The sequence below is a fragment of the Crotalus tigris genome, unplaced genomic scaffold (genome assembly GCF_016545835.1).
Source record: "Crotalus tigris isolate CLP2741 ecotype Arizona unplaced genomic scaffold, ASM1654583v1 scf7180000018674.437415, whole genome shotgun sequence".
NCBI classification, from domain to species: Eukaryota; Metazoa; Chordata; class Lepidosauria; order Squamata; family Viperidae; genus Crotalus; species Crotalus tigris.
Genome location: NW_024097138.1, coordinates 186,358 through 204,834, shown reverse-complemented (window position 1 = coordinate 204,834; position 18,477 = coordinate 186,358). Strand labels below are relative to the sequence as shown.

Below are 18,477 nucleotides of genomic sequence, written 5' to 3'. Positions count from 1 at the left end.
CGTCTTGGCAGAGGAAGCAGAGATAGACATATTGAAGAGGCATCGCCGAGGAAAACAATGGAGCCGCCCCCCGCCTGAGCTGACACACCAACCGGTGAAATCATCGGATACAGCCAAGAAGCAGATGGGGTGTTTCAAGGGCGGAAGAGAAGGGCATCGAGCTGTAGAATGCCGCTCAAAGGCCCCCCAGCACAACCCAGACAGATCCCCAATCAACAAACCCAGAGGGTATTCAGCTAAGCCAAAAGAAACAGCCATGAAAATGATGGAAATTGCAGAAAACCCCACCTCTGCTCACCAAGGGGAAAGAACTCCAGCCTACACCACAGGGACGGTGGATGCCTCAGATGACAGCTCGGAAGGCGAACCCCTGGTAAGTGGACGCATCACACCCATCTTCAAAACAGGGACTATATTAATCCCCCCCATGCCCGAAGCTGTGAAGGTGAAAGCCTTAATAGACTCTGGCTGCACCCGCTGCCTCATTAGCCCAACACTAGTGGGGAATCTGGGCATCCCATCCAGGAGACTGGAACAACCAATCTCATTTGGCCAGCTAGATGGATCCATAGCAGGGGGGGTGCCAGCTACCCTAGCCACTTTGCCAATACATCTCTCCCTGGGCAACCATGAAGAGGACTTAACGTTTGTGGTGACCCCAGGTATGGAATGCCCAATGATTCTAGGGATGGAATGGTTGAAAAAATGGAACCCCTGGGTAAATTGGAGGACGACAGAAATCAAATTCCCGAAGGGGGACCCTATGGACTTAAAACCCCAAGAGAGGCTACCAGAATCAAGAATAGAAAAAGCATCCATAGGAGAGGAAAAAAGATTAACAGAAATACCAGAGGAATATAGGGACCTTGCTGAAGTCTTCAGTGAGGAGAGGGCGAATGAGCTTCCCCCCCACCGACCCACAGACTGTACCATTGAATTCAAGCCTGGGGCAAAACTCCCGAAACCCAGATTATACTCCATGAGCCCAAAGGAGAAGGAGGAAATGGAAAGATTTATAAAAAAAAACCTGGAGAGAGGTTTCATTGAACCAGCTAAGCCTAAAGTGGCTGCCCCGGTCCTTTTTAGAGAGAAGAAGGATGGCTCTTTACGTTTATGCGTGGATTATAGGGCCCTGAACACAATCAGTGAAAGCAACCTATACCCGCTGCCCCTCATGAAAGACATGCTGTCACACCTATCGAAAGGGAAAATTTTTCTAAACTAGACTTAAGGGAAGCTTACTATCGAGTGAGAATCAAGGAAGGGGACGAATGGAAGACTGCATTTAACTGCCCCATGGGGTGCTATCAATTCAAAGTCTTGCCATTTGGATTACAAGGGGGCCCTGCAGTCTTTATGCAATTAATCAATGACGTTCTAAGGGAGCACCTGTTTAAGGGGGTCCTTGTTTACTTGGACGACATTCTTATCTTTACCGAAACAAAAGAAGAACACGTCAAACTTGTCAGAGCGGTTTTAAAGAAGCTGCGAGCCGCTCACCTATATGCCAAACTCTCAAAATGCGAATTCCACCAGGAAAGGATAGACTACCTAGGCTATCGCATATCCCCACAGGGCATTGAAATGGACCCAGAGAAGGTCAGAGCAGTATTAGAATGGGCACCACCCCGCACAAGAAAGCAACTACAAAGTTTCCTGGGCTTTGCAAATTTTTACCGCCAATTCATCCCCTCATTTGCACAGATAGCCTTGCCCCTCACTAACTTACTAAAAACGAAGGGAACATCCTCAGTAAAACCTAGCCAGCCACTAACATGGACAATGGAGTGCCAAGCAGCGTTTGAGAGACTAAAGAGACTTTTTTCTGCCGAACCAGTACTAAGGCACCCAGATATGGACAAGCCCTTCATAATACAGGCAGATGCAAGTGATGTGGCAGTGGGGGCTGTGCTATTACAAGAAAATGATGATGCAGTATTGCAACCCTGTGCATATACATCTAAGAAACTCACGGAAACAGAACAGCGCTGGCCCGTATGGGAGAAGGAGGCTTATGGGATACGTTGGGCATTACTCACGTGGCGACAGTTCCTGGAAGGCAACAAAATCCCCTTCCAGGTATGGACTGATCACAAAAATTTAGAAGCCCTGAAAACTTCCAGGAAACTCAATCCCAAACAAGCCCGCTGGTCCCAGCATTTTCACCAATTCCAATTTAAGCTCAAACATTTACCAGGAAGAAAGAACTTCCTGGCAGATGCACTATCTCGCATGCCCCAATATAACAGCGCACGAACCACAGACTCTAGACCAATAATGGCAGAATCACAACTGGCAGCGCCAGTAACCACAAGAACCCAAGCCAAAATAAAACCACAACTGGACAGCCAAACTGGGATTGAATTCAGAAAAAGTTTGGAAACAGATGATTGGTTCCAGAAAAACAAACATGTGTGCACAATGAGAGACGGATTGCCTTGGGTAGGGGAAAAGTTATATATACCAACAACTCAAAGACTAACTTTCATGCAACTTTGCCATGACACAAAATCAGCAGGGCATTTTGGATTTGTAAAAACTTTACACTTAATTAAACGGCAATTTTGGTGGCCATCAATAAAAAAGGACATAGAAAGTTATGTTGCCAGCTGCCCAACCTGTGCATCAGCAAAGAGGTTGCAAGGGAAATCGCCAGGGCTGTTACAACCAGTGGCAAGTCCCTCAGCCCCCTGGAGGGAAATAGCCATGGATTTTATAGTGGAATTGCCTGAAAGCAATGGGAATACTGTTATCTGGACAGTCACGGACCTATTTTCCAAACAGGTGCACTTTATCCCTTGCCAAAAAATTCCCACTGCAAAGGCCTTAGCAAAACTTTTTATCCAGCACATTTACAGATTGCACGGGGCACCCCAACGCATCATCTCTGATAGGGGAGTGCAATTTACGTCTACATTTTGGAAGGAAATTTTATCCCTCTTAGGGACCACTCAGGGACTGACATCTAGCCATCACCCTCAGACAGATGGACAAGCGGAACGCTGCCAGTCGGTACTTGAGCAATATTTGAGATGTTTTTTAAATTTCCAACAGAGTGATTGGACGGACTTACTTCCTTTTGCAGAAGTTGCCTACAATAATGCAGTCCACTCCAGCACAGGCTACACTCCTTTTCAAATAGCCAACGGCCAAAGTTTCAACCCTATGCCAGAGTTAACCCCAAAAGAACCAACGATCCCTTCACTGAAAGAATGGATGGAAAGCCTACAAAACACCTGGCCAATAGTCAGAAAATCACTAGATGAAGCTAGGCGGGCATACAAAGCACAAGCCGATAAAAAAAGGGTTGAGCCTACACCATTCATTATAGGAGAAATGGTGTACTTATCTACAAAATACCTAAAGTCCCTACAGCCCTGTAAAAAACTTGGACCAAAATATATAGGACCTTTTCCAATTAAAAGGATCATAAATCCAGTAACAGTAGAATTAGAATTACCCAAAAACCTCAGGCAAATACACCCAATTTTTCATTGCAGCTTGCTGAAAAGAGAGCATCAGTCACCTCTACGGCCAAAAATCCCCCCCCCACCACCTCCAATCATGGTGGAGGGGGAACAACACTTCGAAATAAAAGAGATCCTTGACTCTAGGAGATATCGTGGAACAACTCAGTACCTAGTTGCCTGGAAACACCTCCCTGCCTCACAAAATGAGTGGGTCCATAAACGTCACGTCAGAGCCCCGAAGCTATTGAAGAAGTTTCACACAGAGTATCCTAACAAGCCTAACTAAATTTTTTACTTGTGTTTTCTTTCAGGTGGATCTCTCTTATTGTTAAGAGGGGCCGGATGTCAGAATCCAATTATATTTCATCTTTAATTATCAAACATAGAAACTCCCAATTCTGCCTTCTCTGGATTCTGCCATAAGAGGGAGAAAAGGGGGAGAGCAAAGGGGCTTTATGGCCCTCACTTCCTTCAGCACACTTCAAAGGACTGAATGTGTGTTTATTGTGGCCTCTAAGCTTTAAAATATCAAAGAAGAGTAATTGCCTTTCATGTAGTTATCTGAAGTCTCCATCCAGACGGAAGAAGAAAGGGGATGGAATTGTGATACTTGAAACTATCACTGGAAGGGGGGTTGATTGGGTGGGACTACTGGGGAACCCCTTAAAACCTTGAATGGGAGAGCTTGAACCCCAAGTCCTGTCTAGCATGCCTGCAACCATTTTCTCTTAATAAAGGATTCCTGTTGGAAGAGCTATTCCAAGAGTTCTGTCTTCTTAAGATGCAAAGTGGGGTGGGTCCTTACACTTAGATATGTTGTTACACCTGCCTGTTATCTTAGTCAGTTGGAGTCAGTAAACCACTGGAAAGCATTTTTGCTCGCAAGGTGCCATGCGTTTCCATCAGCTGTCCTGTACGGCAAGCATAAAAAGACACCATTGTCTGAAAGACTCTGCTCCTGTGGCTCAGGAGAGGTGAAGACCATTGGACACATACTCTTTCAATGTTCCTTCTATAGAGCTATTCAGAAAAACCATATTCTCCAATAATCGATAGGTACCCTGGTCGTACGGAAAGTATTTATCTACAGTGCTGCTTAAGGACGAACTGGCAGTGATCACAGCACAGGTGGCTAGATTCTGCACAGCAGCACTGGGGATTCGCCAGAAACATAAATAAATATTTTAGATCTTTTTAATAATCTTTTATAATTAATTTTATTACGTGTTTTATTCAGTATTAGACCATACTCAATGTATTTTTATTGTCAGGTCAGTATGACTCAATCTCTCTGAAGGTAGATAGGTTTTGTTATACTGTCTGTAAAACTAGGCAGACTTTGGATACTCATTGATTACATCATTAATTGTAATCTATTGCTATGCCTTCTTGTGTTTGGTTCTGTTTAGTTCTGTGTTATTTGAATGTTTAATTTTATGTATTGGCCTATGGCTGTAGTAATAAAATGATTGATTCTGTGATTGAAAGTCAGAATTTGTTAAGGCTAGATTAGACAAATAGGCAACAAGAAATGAGGATAAGAAAAAAATATTGTATAATATGTAGAGAAAGTAAACAAATGAATGGGGTTTGAAAGAAAAAATGGAATGACCTGTACAGAAGGTATATGTTGATTTTGGTCATACAAAAAGACTGAATGAGATCTGAAAAGCAAAACAAATATATGAAGAAACAGTGAACGTGTTGAAAGGAAACGATGACTGATACTTGTGAGAAAGTTGTGAGACAATAGAATTGATGAGATCCTTAAAAAGAGAAAGATTAGATTAAAGAATAAAAAGGAATATATGAAGTTGTTCCTGGGGATAGTAAAAATAAGAATGGTTTGCAGAAATGAAAGATGTAGAGAGATACTGTATAGTGAATGTTGTTAGTGTGGACTAGATTTATTTTTATTTTATTTTCTTCTTATTCCTTTGTTTTCTTTTCTTTATAAGAAATAAGAAATCTTATACAATAAAACTTCATTTCCTTTCAACACATTCACTGTTCCTTCATCTAAATAAATAAATACCACCAAGGACTGAATTTGAGGAAAATGCTTATTTACATATATACGTACATACAGTATCTGTCATGCTAAACCTTTTTGGGATAAGCCCACTGTTTTTCATACTACTGCTTATCCCAAAAAGTCTTAGCATGACAAGTATGTATGTATATAAGCATTTTCCACAAATTTATTTTCCACATGAAAGTGATGTTAGTGCTACTAAATAATTACTCTATTACACAATTTTTGCAAAAGGAAAAGGAGAAATATCTAACAAACATAAAAGGAAGACTGTTTTATGCTGTTAAAAATACTATGACATACCGGTCTATTTCTTCCTGTAACCCTTCTTTGCTCCAATGGGGCATCTTGATATAGCCATATAAAAGCAGGTGCTCCTTAGTGGTGAGGTAATCAAATAATACATTGTGCTGCATGCAAATTCCCATATTTTTCCTGATGAAATCTTGGTCAGTTCTGGTATCTTTGCCATAAACAAATATAGTGCCAGATGAAGCAGGAAACAAACCCGTCAGTATAGATCTATGTGGGGGAAAGAGAAGAAAAGTTGAGAAAAATTATCAATATTTTATTCAATAGACGTTTAGTAGTTACTATGGTATAAAAACTGAAAGGTGGAAAAAGCAGACTAATTTTAAGTTGGATGAGGGTAAAGCTGAGACTGCCATTAATTCTTTGCAATCAGAAATCACTCACTGCCAATGACAGCATGACAGCTGAACGCTGGGACTGGGATATGTAATCTGGTTACCTAGAATGTAGCCTATTCTAGTGGAATAGGGCACTTTTGCCCCTAGCAAATTGGAAAGCAGTTCTATCCAGCCTTGGAGTCAGAAAAGACTGAAATACAATCGATGCCAAAACATTCATTCAAAATGGCACTTCTGAGTTATCTAGGAATGGGGGAAGAAATGAGGAAAGTCCAGAAATAAAACCAAAAGCTTCAATTAGTTTTCAAAATGACTTTCATCAGATGATTGTAGACTGGAACCATTAGGTTACAGAATTCAGAAATAAAGGGGGGAAACAATTGCTTCCCACCATTCTTAACCCAGCTCTGAAAAGAAAAAGATCTTCTGATCCAGGAAATGTACTGGTTCCAATCTGGCAAATAACAGGATTCAAGAAACATTACATTAGTGTTATATCAATAAACTTTGTTAATCATTTTCAGATATTTTTCTTCTAAGAGAACTTACATGGTGGTAGTTTTTCCAGCTCCATTATGACCCAGCAATGAGGTGATATTTCCTTCATAAAAATTCAGATTGAGATTCTGAACAGCAGCTTTGGATTCATAAATCTTTGTTATTCCTTGGAGACAAACTCCCACTTTAAGGTGAGTGGGTTCAGGTTCAATGTTAGAGGGTAAAGCACTGTGAACATCTAAAAAAGAAGATGCCAAATTTATAAAGAACCCTATAGCATGTTCCCTCTGTCCACATCTCTTTCTGCTACTTAACTCAGTTCAGGACTCTAGTTGAAATGTCTTGTCAGATTTCACAGATACTTTGAAAGTGCAAGAAACTGTATATATATTGTGCACATTTCTCAATATCTGATGAACTGAACTGAAATAGTTTATGTTGATTTAGTACAGTGCAAGCTTTCCTGCAGTTAAATATGCCCAAATGAGAGCCATGGTTCTAATGACAACATTTTAACTCACCTTTCCCTACCTGTTGTCATTTCCTCCCCCCCAACCCAATTTTTATAAAATGTGTGTAGATTGAACCATGTTTGAAATTAGAATCATGTCTTTTGATTCTAGCTTTTGATTCCAGCCTTTCTCTGATAAATTCAAGTTGAAATGTTCATAGTCTTGTTTTGCATCTGCTGTGTCTTTTTCCTGCCTGCCTGCCTGCCTGCCAGATTCTGAACAGGGAAAATTCTCTGTAGCAAACTCAAAACAAAAGAAGAGTTACTCTCACAGATTGCTGAATTTTTAATTTTTGTCCTGTCACCTGTTCTTCTCTCTTTCTTTTCATTCTAATAAAAAATATATTATCCTAAATCTTTTTTCTTGGTCCTTTACTAAATGTTAGTGCACAAAAGCCTTGTTACATAATCAACAGACTGTATGTAGATGTTTTAAATAAATTAATATGAATACTAGGATAACTCTGGCTTTAATAAGCATCACATTTAACAGCAAATTAAAGTATTTTAATCATAGAAAGATATGGTTACATATAAAAGTTTAAATGTAAACAATTGATTTTCCAAATATCTGTGAGGATGTCTTCTCCCCCAACCAGAATTCAGATTTAAATTGACTTTTACATTTCCTGATGAGATTAGTCAATGTATTTGTGAAGTAGAATAATGTACAAATATAAACAATCTTATGTTAAATACAAACTATTTTGTAGAATAAGACTTTTAATTTGCCCTTAAAGTTTATTCTTCCATCTCCTCATGTGTTGTGGTTCCGGCTAATGAAACATTCCAAAGAACTTCCAGGCATTTATTTTCCTAAAAGACTTTTATGGTTACAAAATGTCAGCACAGGCACAATGGAAGGATGCTAGGATCTAAGTTCTCTTCCTCTGAGCAGTTCAATTATCAGCATGTTCCCTCCCTAAATTAGCCATCATATCTCACATTATCCAATTAGTGTGAAGGTCAAATGTTTTCTTCCTCTTTCTTTCCCGGGCTTTACCCCCAATGCCCCTTCTGCTCTTTATTAACCCCATATTTACCAGACAATTCTGCATATTGTCAAAAGCAAGAATATACAATATTTGCAGTGTTGACATCATGCTTTAAATATTTTGAGTTGACTTCCGGTTCTGGTACGTGGCGACACTGGTCGCATCTGGGGACTTGTCTCCAGCCTGGCCAAGTTTTCTGCGTCGGTAGACCCCCCAGTGGGTCGAAAGTTGCCCTGGAGGGGCAACCACTGAGAAGGAGGCTTGCTGATGGCTGCAGGAGAGCAGCAGCTTCTCCCACAGCTCCAGCTATTTCCTTAGGGCGGACGGAGCAACGATCGTCCTGCAAGATGGCCGATTATCCTGCTGCACCAGCCAAAGTCACAATTACAGCTAAGCGATATTAGACCCACCGCGGAGGATCCAGGTGAGACCCTTTTAGCCCCTCTCTTTCCCTTACTTGTTTTTTTTTTTTTTGCCTAAAAAAACTTGGGTTGGAATTATTTCCCCGTTTGGAAAGGGTGGCTTCTGTATGTGTGGGAAGAGAGGCGTTGAGAATAAAACTTTTTAAAGACTACACTCTATTTTCAGTCATTTTGGGATACAGAAAAAAAATGCTTTTTTGAATTGTATTAAGAGCTAATATTGGAAGAATACTTCTTTCTCCACTCCTTCCTTTAAAAGAGAGAAAAAAGAGGAAAAAAATGGTGTCTTGAAAAGTTTTTTTATTTACTGAGGACATCTAATGGTGAAAAGTCAATGTTGCAACTATTCTTTGGATAGAAACCTGACCTTCAAAATATTCCTGGAAGAGATAAGCTGGTGCAGCTGTAGGAACTGAGGGGGTGGACACTGTTTAATTACAGCCTTCATTAAAATAATAATAATAATAATAACAACAACAACAACAACAACAACGAAAAGACTTTCTTTGATTACTTTTAAAATGGAGAAACTCCACTCTCATTTAAATTGCAAGCTTATACTGGAAAAGATTTATGAGGTTTCTGAAGAAATATGTGCTATAAGGAAAAGGATTACCACAGAACAAAGAGTCAATGTTACCCCAAACTTTCAAACTAACTTTCAGATTACATCTGTTTATGCTATAAACCAAAACATACCACAAGAGGAATTAAAGGAAATTAAAGAGGAATTTGGTACAATGAAAGAGATCACCACAGAACTAAGAATCAGAGATTCTCCTTCATATTTTAAAAGTGACTTTCAGATTACACCTGATTACTCTACAAACTAAAATACACTAAAAGATGACTTTATTGAGGATGCAGAGGAACTTATTTCATCCTATAAGTATCTTATCTATATTTGTGAGGACCAGAAAAAACAAAGACTGAGATTTGAACCTTTAATGCAGTGAGGCTTCAAGAATAAGAGAAATGGAGGTCCAATTCAGACGGCAGGAAGCTTATTACTACCTCAAATAACATCACAAGCAACAAAGAGAGATTTACCGGTTGAAAGAAAAGCGTTGTTGTGGAAACCTGCTTGGCAAAAAAAAAGCCTAGAATAACACTGAAAAGAAAAATTTAAAATTATATATATTGGATATAAGGCATTTTAGAATTATGGACTGAGTTAAGGATTAAATTTTTTAAGAAATAAGAAAAAATGGGTGATTAATGTATGAAAATTACTATATAATGGAATGAAGAAAAATGAAGAGATGTTTTAGATCGGGATTGAATTAATAACTAATTGAATGTGATTTTAATAAGATGATGTGTTTTGTCTGATAATATGGATGATGTTAGGTTTGATAATTAATTGGATGAAAACAGAACCTTGTCTAAGGGACTCAGATGATTTAAGGTTGTTATTTTGTTAACAAAAAAATTGATGGATTGATGGATTAGATATGTATAGGATAGATTAATATTTTATTTTAATTGGGAGATATTTGTGGAAGAAGGAATAAATAAGATTTATGAATAAATTAAAGAATTAGGACATATTTGGAAGGGATACCTGAACTGATAATGTGTGCATTTGAAGTTAAATTTGATTATGGTCTTGTAATTGCATAAAGCTTTAAAACAGGTTTAGGATTAATAGAAATTTAAGGTAGAAATAGATTAATTTAAATATATAAGCTATTTGAGGGAAATAGAGAGGGAATATTTGATGTACTGATTGAATTACTTATATATGTTTTGTTTTTGGATTTTTGATTACCCCAGCCCCACGGTGTGTCTCGAGCACTTTGTATTAATTAAAAAACCAATAAAATTTGTTTAAAAAAATATTTTGAGTTGTAATAAATCTCTTTCCTTTTTTAAAAGCAAGACTGCTAACCCCATCGTCCCCAAAATCATGCGTTGTCAAAGAAGGCTGTTCTATAGTAAATTAATCAGTTCCCCCACATCTTCTTATCAAATTACTATTATTAGGTCTAGATAGACACAAACCGGATCTGGCATATAGTAAATTAATCAGTTCCCCCACATCTTCTTATCAAATTACTATTATTAGGTCTAGATAGACACAAACCAGATCTGGCATACAGAGTCACAAAATAACTTAAGCTAAATGTCAAAGACTGGGAATCTAATAGCCTATTTATTTCCATTTATCTCTCCCAAGAGAACCAATTTGATGTAGTGGTTAACACACCAGGCTAAAAAAGGGAAGACTGTGGGTTCTAGTCCTGCCTTAGGCACAAAGCCAGCTAGGTGATCTTAGGCCAATCACACTCTTTCAGCCCTAGAAAGGAGGCAACGGCAACCTACTGAAATCTTGCCAAGAAAATTGCAGGAACTCAACCAGTCAAAAAACTCACTCAAAGGCTCCTATGAACACACCTGATCTATCCCAAGTATAAATGGCTATTTTCTAGAGTTCATCTTAAAGTCTCCTTTCACCACTTTAGAGGGTATATACTAGACATCCATCAAAAGGAGGATGTGTTCTCCTTTTTGTCCTCTTGTCCTTCAGATGGCAGGCATAGCCTTAAAATCAAATACTATCTGGCTTTTTGAATGTTTTGGGTTTTTTTTAAAAAAAAATGTTTGACTGTTTTCACAACAGTAGTCATTAAAACTTTTCTGTATTATGATCTTGTAAGTTGTCTGCTTCTTTCTTTTCCTAATTTGTCAATATACTGAGTAGCCTAGATTTATTTAATATTTTTAATTTAATCTTTGGTTTTAATTTATTTATGTTTTAATGTAGATATTTTTTATGATTGTAAGCTGCCCAGAGTAAGATGGGTGGTTAATAAATTTTATAAATAAATAAATAATTTATTTCTTCACTCCAGCAATTAGATTCAATCCAGCTTCTTCACATCTATGATCACTATAGTCTATATGTCACAAAATATGAAAAGCATGCTGTTAATTCTATATTATCACTAGCATAAGTTCTTTAAAATAAAGATTTGGGGAAAGATATTGTGATTGAAAAAAACACAATACAGGAAAAGGTAATTTTATGTGCATATAGTCCTAAGTATATTTATTGCAGCTTTTCACTGTGATTTTTATAGTGGATGCCAAGAAAGTTAAACAGTCAGAGTATCCTCCTTTCCCCATTTGACCTCCTTTCCAATTGTCTGTGTCTTCTTTTGCCTGTTCAGATACCTGGTAAGTATACCCTATAGACTCTACCTCTATAAATGGAGACTGAGATAATTGCACTGGCTCGTCACTGTGGGAAATTTTATCCTGATCCTTGCCAAAGGCGAAACCAACCTTTGTTAAATAAATTTTCCAGACCACCCAGATAAATTTTACATTCAATATCTATTTAGAGACAAAGAGGTCAAAAGTTACATATTCATTTGCAAAATGTTGATATATAGCTACAAGGCCTTGTTACCTTGGGGCTGAAATAATTTTATAAAAAATTTAGAATAAAAATTTTAAAAGTTTAAAACTTATTATTTTCTACTGCTTCTATTAATTTGTGGTTTATACTTATTTCACTTTAGCTGCTCTCTCATCTAAGACAGTAATACATTTTTCATTATCCAATCTATCAAAAGATTTTCTTTATATTAAAAAGAAAACATACACATCTTTTCAGGGAAAGTAGGTTGTTTTCTGAAGAAGAAATTGGTGAAAAGATAGCCTGTTAACTTCTCACTCAACAAAGGAAAATAACCATATCGTTCAGTCCAGTAAGATGGAAGGAGTGGAAAATACCATGGAGCTGCCATCCCATATTTCCCTGTAATGAGAATAGTGACAAAAATGGGAGAAAAATTGAAAAGCTCTGTAGTAACATTTTGATATTATCTCAACAATATCAGGCCCCTTAAAGAAAGTAATAGATGAGTTTTGTGTGATTTCATCATCTCAAAGTATGAGAATACTGTTCTCTTCCCAGAAAATCAACAGCCACATTATTTCAACTGAACATTTGACTGCTAAATATTCATGTGAAATGGAAGGCAGGCACTCCTGAATTTATCTGAAATGAAATCTATGAAAATAAAGAGGAAACAGTATGCTGCACTTGAACACTTTTCTGTATGAGATTATGGACGCTTCTGCATAGCAGTCATTACAACTAGAAGTGCCAGGCTTTGAAGGAATTAATTCCTTCTATTTCTGTTTCAAAAAGCGTCTGCTATCTCTGAAGCTAAAAGAATAGCAGGATAGCATTTTTGTAGACAAGTCTTTACACACAAGGAATGGGTGGAATGGAGAATAACAGCTCTTTTTTTCCCTGAGATTCTTGGGAATAACCAGAAGAATTAAAGTCACATTTGTTGATTAAGCTACTTGTTCTCCTTTCCCAGATAATTTCAGCAGCCTCTGAACAAGGAAGAATAAAATCCTTGAAGGGCAATCCAATCCAATCCAATCCAACCAAGAGCCAGTATAAAAAAACAAATTTGGATCTGGCTTCAGATAAATTAGTGCAGAATGAGAAAAATATTAATTCTCTATCACAAGGATTGATTATCCAGAACCAATCTAGATAGTGGCCTGCAGGCAGAGACGTTTGAAGGAGCCTTATTTCTTCAAATTAGAGCTCAAATTATATCACTCTTGAAATGCTTCAAAAAAACTATTTCTTATGGTCATCAATCATTATTCTGTATGTAAGTACCAATAGTAACACAATGATGTTACCTTAAATTCCATTAAAATATTTTCCCACATCCAGAATCACTAAATATAGATATCAGTGTGAAAAATACATGCCATTTGAAGAAAGACAATGTCATGCAGTGGATGGTTTTAGTGATTTCCCAGAAATAATGATACCATGGATATTATAGGATAATTTGTCCTAACTTTACATTTTTAATTGTCAAATAATATCCATCAAAATACAGTATTTTTAATAACCATCAAAAAAAAGGTGCCAGAATTCACATATGTCATACAACCTGCCTTGCCTACCCTACAAGGTTCCATCCAAAAAAGGTGCTGGAACTCCGTTCTGGGCGTTCTATGAGAAAAAAAGCCCTGATAACCACCATTACATACCTGGAAAAACGTTCCTGATGTACCATCCCAGAATGAAATAAATAAAAGAATCTATCAGAATTAACCAGCACATCCAGCTAAAATTAGTATTGTCCCCTGACATTGGTGAGTCATGCATATTATCCCACTGCAGACCTATAAAAAAGAAGAGGAGGGAATACACAGAATAACCTGCATTAGCAAATGAGCACACAGTATTTAATTTGGCTAGTAAGAGATGTTTTTATCTTATAAAAGTGTATATATAGATATATACCAATGCCTTGCTCTTCGTAACGGGCAATATATTGGCTAGCATAGCTGAATGCAGTTGGAGATAAAAGACTCTGGGGAAAAAAACAGGAAGAAAAGTAACTAAATGAAATATTTGCAAACATGTGGAACTTATATTTATATATGTGTGTGTATCTATCAGTCCTGAACAATAGAAAACATAACAGTATAGAACACAAGGATGATTTGGCTCTAGTTGTGGTGTTCTGACTATTTAAACATATCTCCAAACTCATAAGTAATAGTTATGGATTTTAATTTAGGTCCCATCTTTCCAACAAGAATCATGTTCACAACCATTCTTGAGGTAATTGGGTTAGAGGCAATGATTTATTTTAAGCTTTTGTTATTTAAGCTTATTTATTTTTATTTTAACTTATTTTAATAAGCTTCATCATTCAGCCCAGATTTAACCAGAATAGTGTATCCAGACTCAACACACTATTACTCTACTGTATGTTTAGAAAATAAACATTTGTTGAAAACCCTATTTTAATTTGATTTAGAACAGATGCATTCAATATTCAATTCAAGCAGTTTTGGGAAGGAATATTAATACCTTATTCAGAACTCTCACAAAATAGTTGTCTGGCTAATATTACAAAATTGAGAGGATAACATTCCCATCATTTCTATATTTGAAGACTCTTTTTCAAAAAAGAAAAACCTCTAAGGACTTCGAGGTTTTCTTGTCCAACCCGCTGCCTGAGGCAGGAGTCCTTGTTCCATCCTGGACAAATATTTTTTTTCAAACATTGAAAAATTGTGTGTGAAGAGGGTTAAGCAGGGATCCCTGGTGTCCATGGACACTTTCTTAATAATATATTATCACTGTCTTTTAATTTGACGGCTTTTTTTTCTTTTTGCTATTCTTAAAACCAGTGCTAAAAAGCAAAAAACAACAACCCTATTTTGTTGATCTGTGAAATAAATTTTTAAATATTTCCATATTAGGTGTCCAGTGAATAAGGATTATAATTGTGATAGAGGAGCACTATTACAGATGTTTTGTGCAATAAAGGACCCAGATTCAGTCTGTGGCAAGTCAAATGCACACTTCATTGATTTCCATCAATGTGAAGCGCCATATTCAATTAAAATGGATGGATTACTTGACATACCACAAAAACAGTTTCTTATGTTCATGGTATTATAGTCTATGGCTGTAAGACAAAACAAACCCAAATCTATAGGTAAATTGCTTCTCCCAAAAAAGTCCAGTTGTAAACTCCCCCTGTTTTCTAGAAAATTTATACAAGGACAGATGTACCAGTAGGCTCTTGATGGTGAAGCTCATCTTATTCTCAACAACTAGTAGGACAATGAAGGGGAAAAAGGCCAAGATGTAGACCAGGCAGCCAACCAAAGCAGCAATGTTTGTATTGTTGAAGAATACACTGATGAGATAGCACATGGCTATTATGGAGAAGCTGTAGTCCAGAAGGTACAGGAACAAGATCACAACATTTATTTTTGGAAGGATATTCCCAAATTTGAGAATAAAAATAAGAAATATATTAGTAAGCAAGAGAAATATGATGCATTCGATGAACCAAGCAAAGAAATGACTGCTGGAATTTACACCCATCATCTTCATATACTATGGAAAGAAAAAAAATGAAAACTTCTTAATGAGTAAAATGCACAATCTATAGTTCAGTTATAATTCTTTTTTTATTATTATTAAAAGTTTTAAAGATTTTATACAATATATCCCAAATCCCTCCCACCCCTCCCTCCCCTCCCCAACTTCCCAAAGCTTACAGGGTTAAAAATAAACAATCATAATCTAACTAACATTACCCAACTATATTAGCAATCAAATCCATAACATACTTTAACTCTTTTTAAAGATAAATATTAACAAATTAAAAACAAAAATAATAATATAATTAAACCATAATACAAAAAATAATATAAATTCAACCATATTAAACTATTAATGATAATCTAAAATTTACTCATAAGCTAAATAATACTTTTCAGTCTCATATTTATTCTGAATATAATCAATCCATCTTCTCCAAACCGAAATATATTTTTGTTGTGAATAATCCTTCAAATAAGCAGAGATTTTTGCCATTTCTGCCAAATTAGACACCTTAAGTATCCATTCTTCCATACTAGGCAAAGAATTTTTCTTCCAATATTGCCCCACCAATAATCTTGCAGCTGTTATCAAATTCAACATCAAATTAATTTCTTTAACATCAAAATCTACAGTAACACCTAACAAAAATAATTGTGGCATAAACTTTATCTTTCTCTTAAAAATCTTTTGAATATTCCACCAAATCTTAATCCAGAAAGCTTTTATATCTTTACAAGTCCACCAAATATGAAAATAAGTTGCATCTAAGCTTCCACATCTCCAACATTTGGGCTGTAAATTAAGATACATACAAGACAGCTTTTGAAGATCCAAATGCCACTTCTAAAACATTTTATAAAAATTTTCTCTTAAATTTTGAGCTTGAGTAAATTTTACATTTGTAACCCAAATTGTCTCCCATGTGTCCAATACAATCGGCTCTTGAATATTTTGAGCCGATTTTACCATACAATCTTTAACTAACTCCGTTTCAGAATCCAATTCTATTAAAACATTATAAATTCTCTTTATATGGTCTCGAGTTTGATCTTTAATCTGTTTTACCAAATTCACATCCTCTAAAGTAATACCAACCTTTTGATCTAAACTCCACCTCACTAACAATTGATTATACTGAAACCAAGAGTGTACAATATTTTTTTGCTTCAACTCCGCTAAAGATTTTAATTGCCAATCCTAACCTACCAAACTAAGTAATTCCTTATAAGAAATCCTAACCAAATTCACTCCCCTAGATACCCCCTCTATCGCATGTCCAGGAATTCCCCAAATTGGAATTTTATAGTTTAACCTATAGTAATCAGTTATAATTCTTAAATACAGAGTCATTAAGACACATTTTATCAACTTCTCTTCTCAAACAGAAGGGTTTGATAGTAGCATGCATTATTAGTTTCATTTCTATAGCCTTGGAAAATCACATGCAAATGTCAGCTCACACTTCATGAATTATGGATCAAATCCCTTTCCATCCCCAGTTCCTTTTGTTGCAATCTCAGACCAAGAGACAAACTAACACCTATTATGTGCTTGTTTTACATGCCTAAGAATCAAATATGCAGATCAATGGATTGCTCCTGGTTTAGATATTGTTGAATAATGTATTAGTTATCATTCTGTCAATTTGTCCTTTTCCTTGCACTGAACTTTAATAAACAGAGAAGCGGGAGTCTCTAACTTGTAATGGACTATTTAAAAAAATCAGCCAAATAATTACCGGTAAATAACAAATAGTTTACTTCCTCTCTCTCTCTCAAAAAAAAATCAACCCCTCATTCGACTGGAAGTCAATCCATTGAACAAATCACAGTTTTTTTTTCTGAAATATGGCCAACTTGCAATCTTAGGGTACTTTTTTTCTTCTCTATTGCAAACATTCGTAACACAATTGTTAGTTGGTAGATAGTTTTAATCTGAGAAGACTTAGTAGATTTCAATGCTGCCAGTTAGTAAAAAGTGTTTTGTTCTGGTTACCTAAAATACTCCCTTGTTTTAAGTACAGAAAATCTAAGAACCAGTTTTTTTCCTCATGCTGTATTTATAGTGCAGGGTACTCAGTGTAATCAAAATCTCTTATATGAAATACAAAACAATATAAAAAATCCTGAAAAAGAAGCTTAAGGTATGATCACTCCTTATGCCATAAAATTTACACTAGATTATGAACTAAAATAAACCTAATTGGGAAGATATTAGGTTATTTATTTTTTAAAAAATCCCTATTATAGTGGAAACTAGGACTGCCCTTGAAGACCACTCAGAAACTACAATGTCCAGAATGCATGAGAAACAATTTAAACCCATAACACAACCACTCAGTAGTTACCAGTTTGCTTTTGGGTAGTCCTTAAGAAATGTCAGGCCACTTAAAAAATATGCAAAATTAAAACAGAGCCCCCCCAAAACTACATACAAATGTGTTTCAAAATTATGAAAGCAGCAGTACCCCACAGTTATTCTCCCTTATGACAGACCCAGGGATGCTAGAGACTTCCACCTCTCTTCCTCCCCCCATCCTGCCCCGACAGGACCCCACAGCACTTGGGCTTGCTCCCCATGCCACCTGGAAGCAGTCACCATTTTCAGGCCCCTGATAATTTCTTGCAGAAATGGTGGCTGCTTTCAGAGTTTTCTGCCCCAATCAGCTGACCATCAGGAGGCCGCATAGCTCTCCTGGCTGGCTGTTGCTAGGCTTTGGGAAGCTAGCCCCTACATGCAAAGATGGAAACTTCAGGACAACCTTCCTAAAACCTTTCCCTTGCTTAACCTCCTCCCTCCCCCAGAAACCCAATTTCTTCAATAAACAAAATAAAAAAGCTGGGAGGGACAGATGTGATATTTCTCCCCACCCCATCCCCACCCCAAGCTAATGCCTTTGCATGCAGGGTCTGGCTTCTCAAAGCCTAGCAACAGTCAGAGAGTTTTGCAGCCACCAGATGGCCAGCTGATCAGCATCCAGAAAGCTTTGAAAGGT

General features: G+C 36.8%; 1 protein-coding gene across 1 annotated transcript in view; it reads right to left on the bottom strand.

Annotated features, from left to right (window-relative positions):
* Positions 1–18,477, bottom strand: part of ABCA12 (ATP binding cassette subfamily A member 12) — a 224,960-nt gene that overhangs the window by 80,714 nt on the left and 125,769 nt on the right. Inside the window, exons 25-30 of the mRNA XM_039355317.1 lie at positions 15,162–15,491; positions 13,875–13,944; positions 13,619–13,753; positions 12,192–12,347; positions 6,705–6,891; positions 5,809–6,027 (exon numbers count right to left, since the gene is read on the bottom strand). Of these exons, the coding sequence (XP_039211251.1) occupies positions 5,809–6,027; positions 6,705–6,891; positions 12,192–12,347; positions 13,619–13,753; positions 13,875–13,944; positions 15,162–15,491 (1,097 nt within the window). The remainder of the gene's footprint in view (positions 1–5,808; positions 6,028–6,704; positions 6,892–12,191; positions 12,348–13,618; positions 13,754–13,874; positions 13,945–15,161; positions 15,492–18,477) is intronic.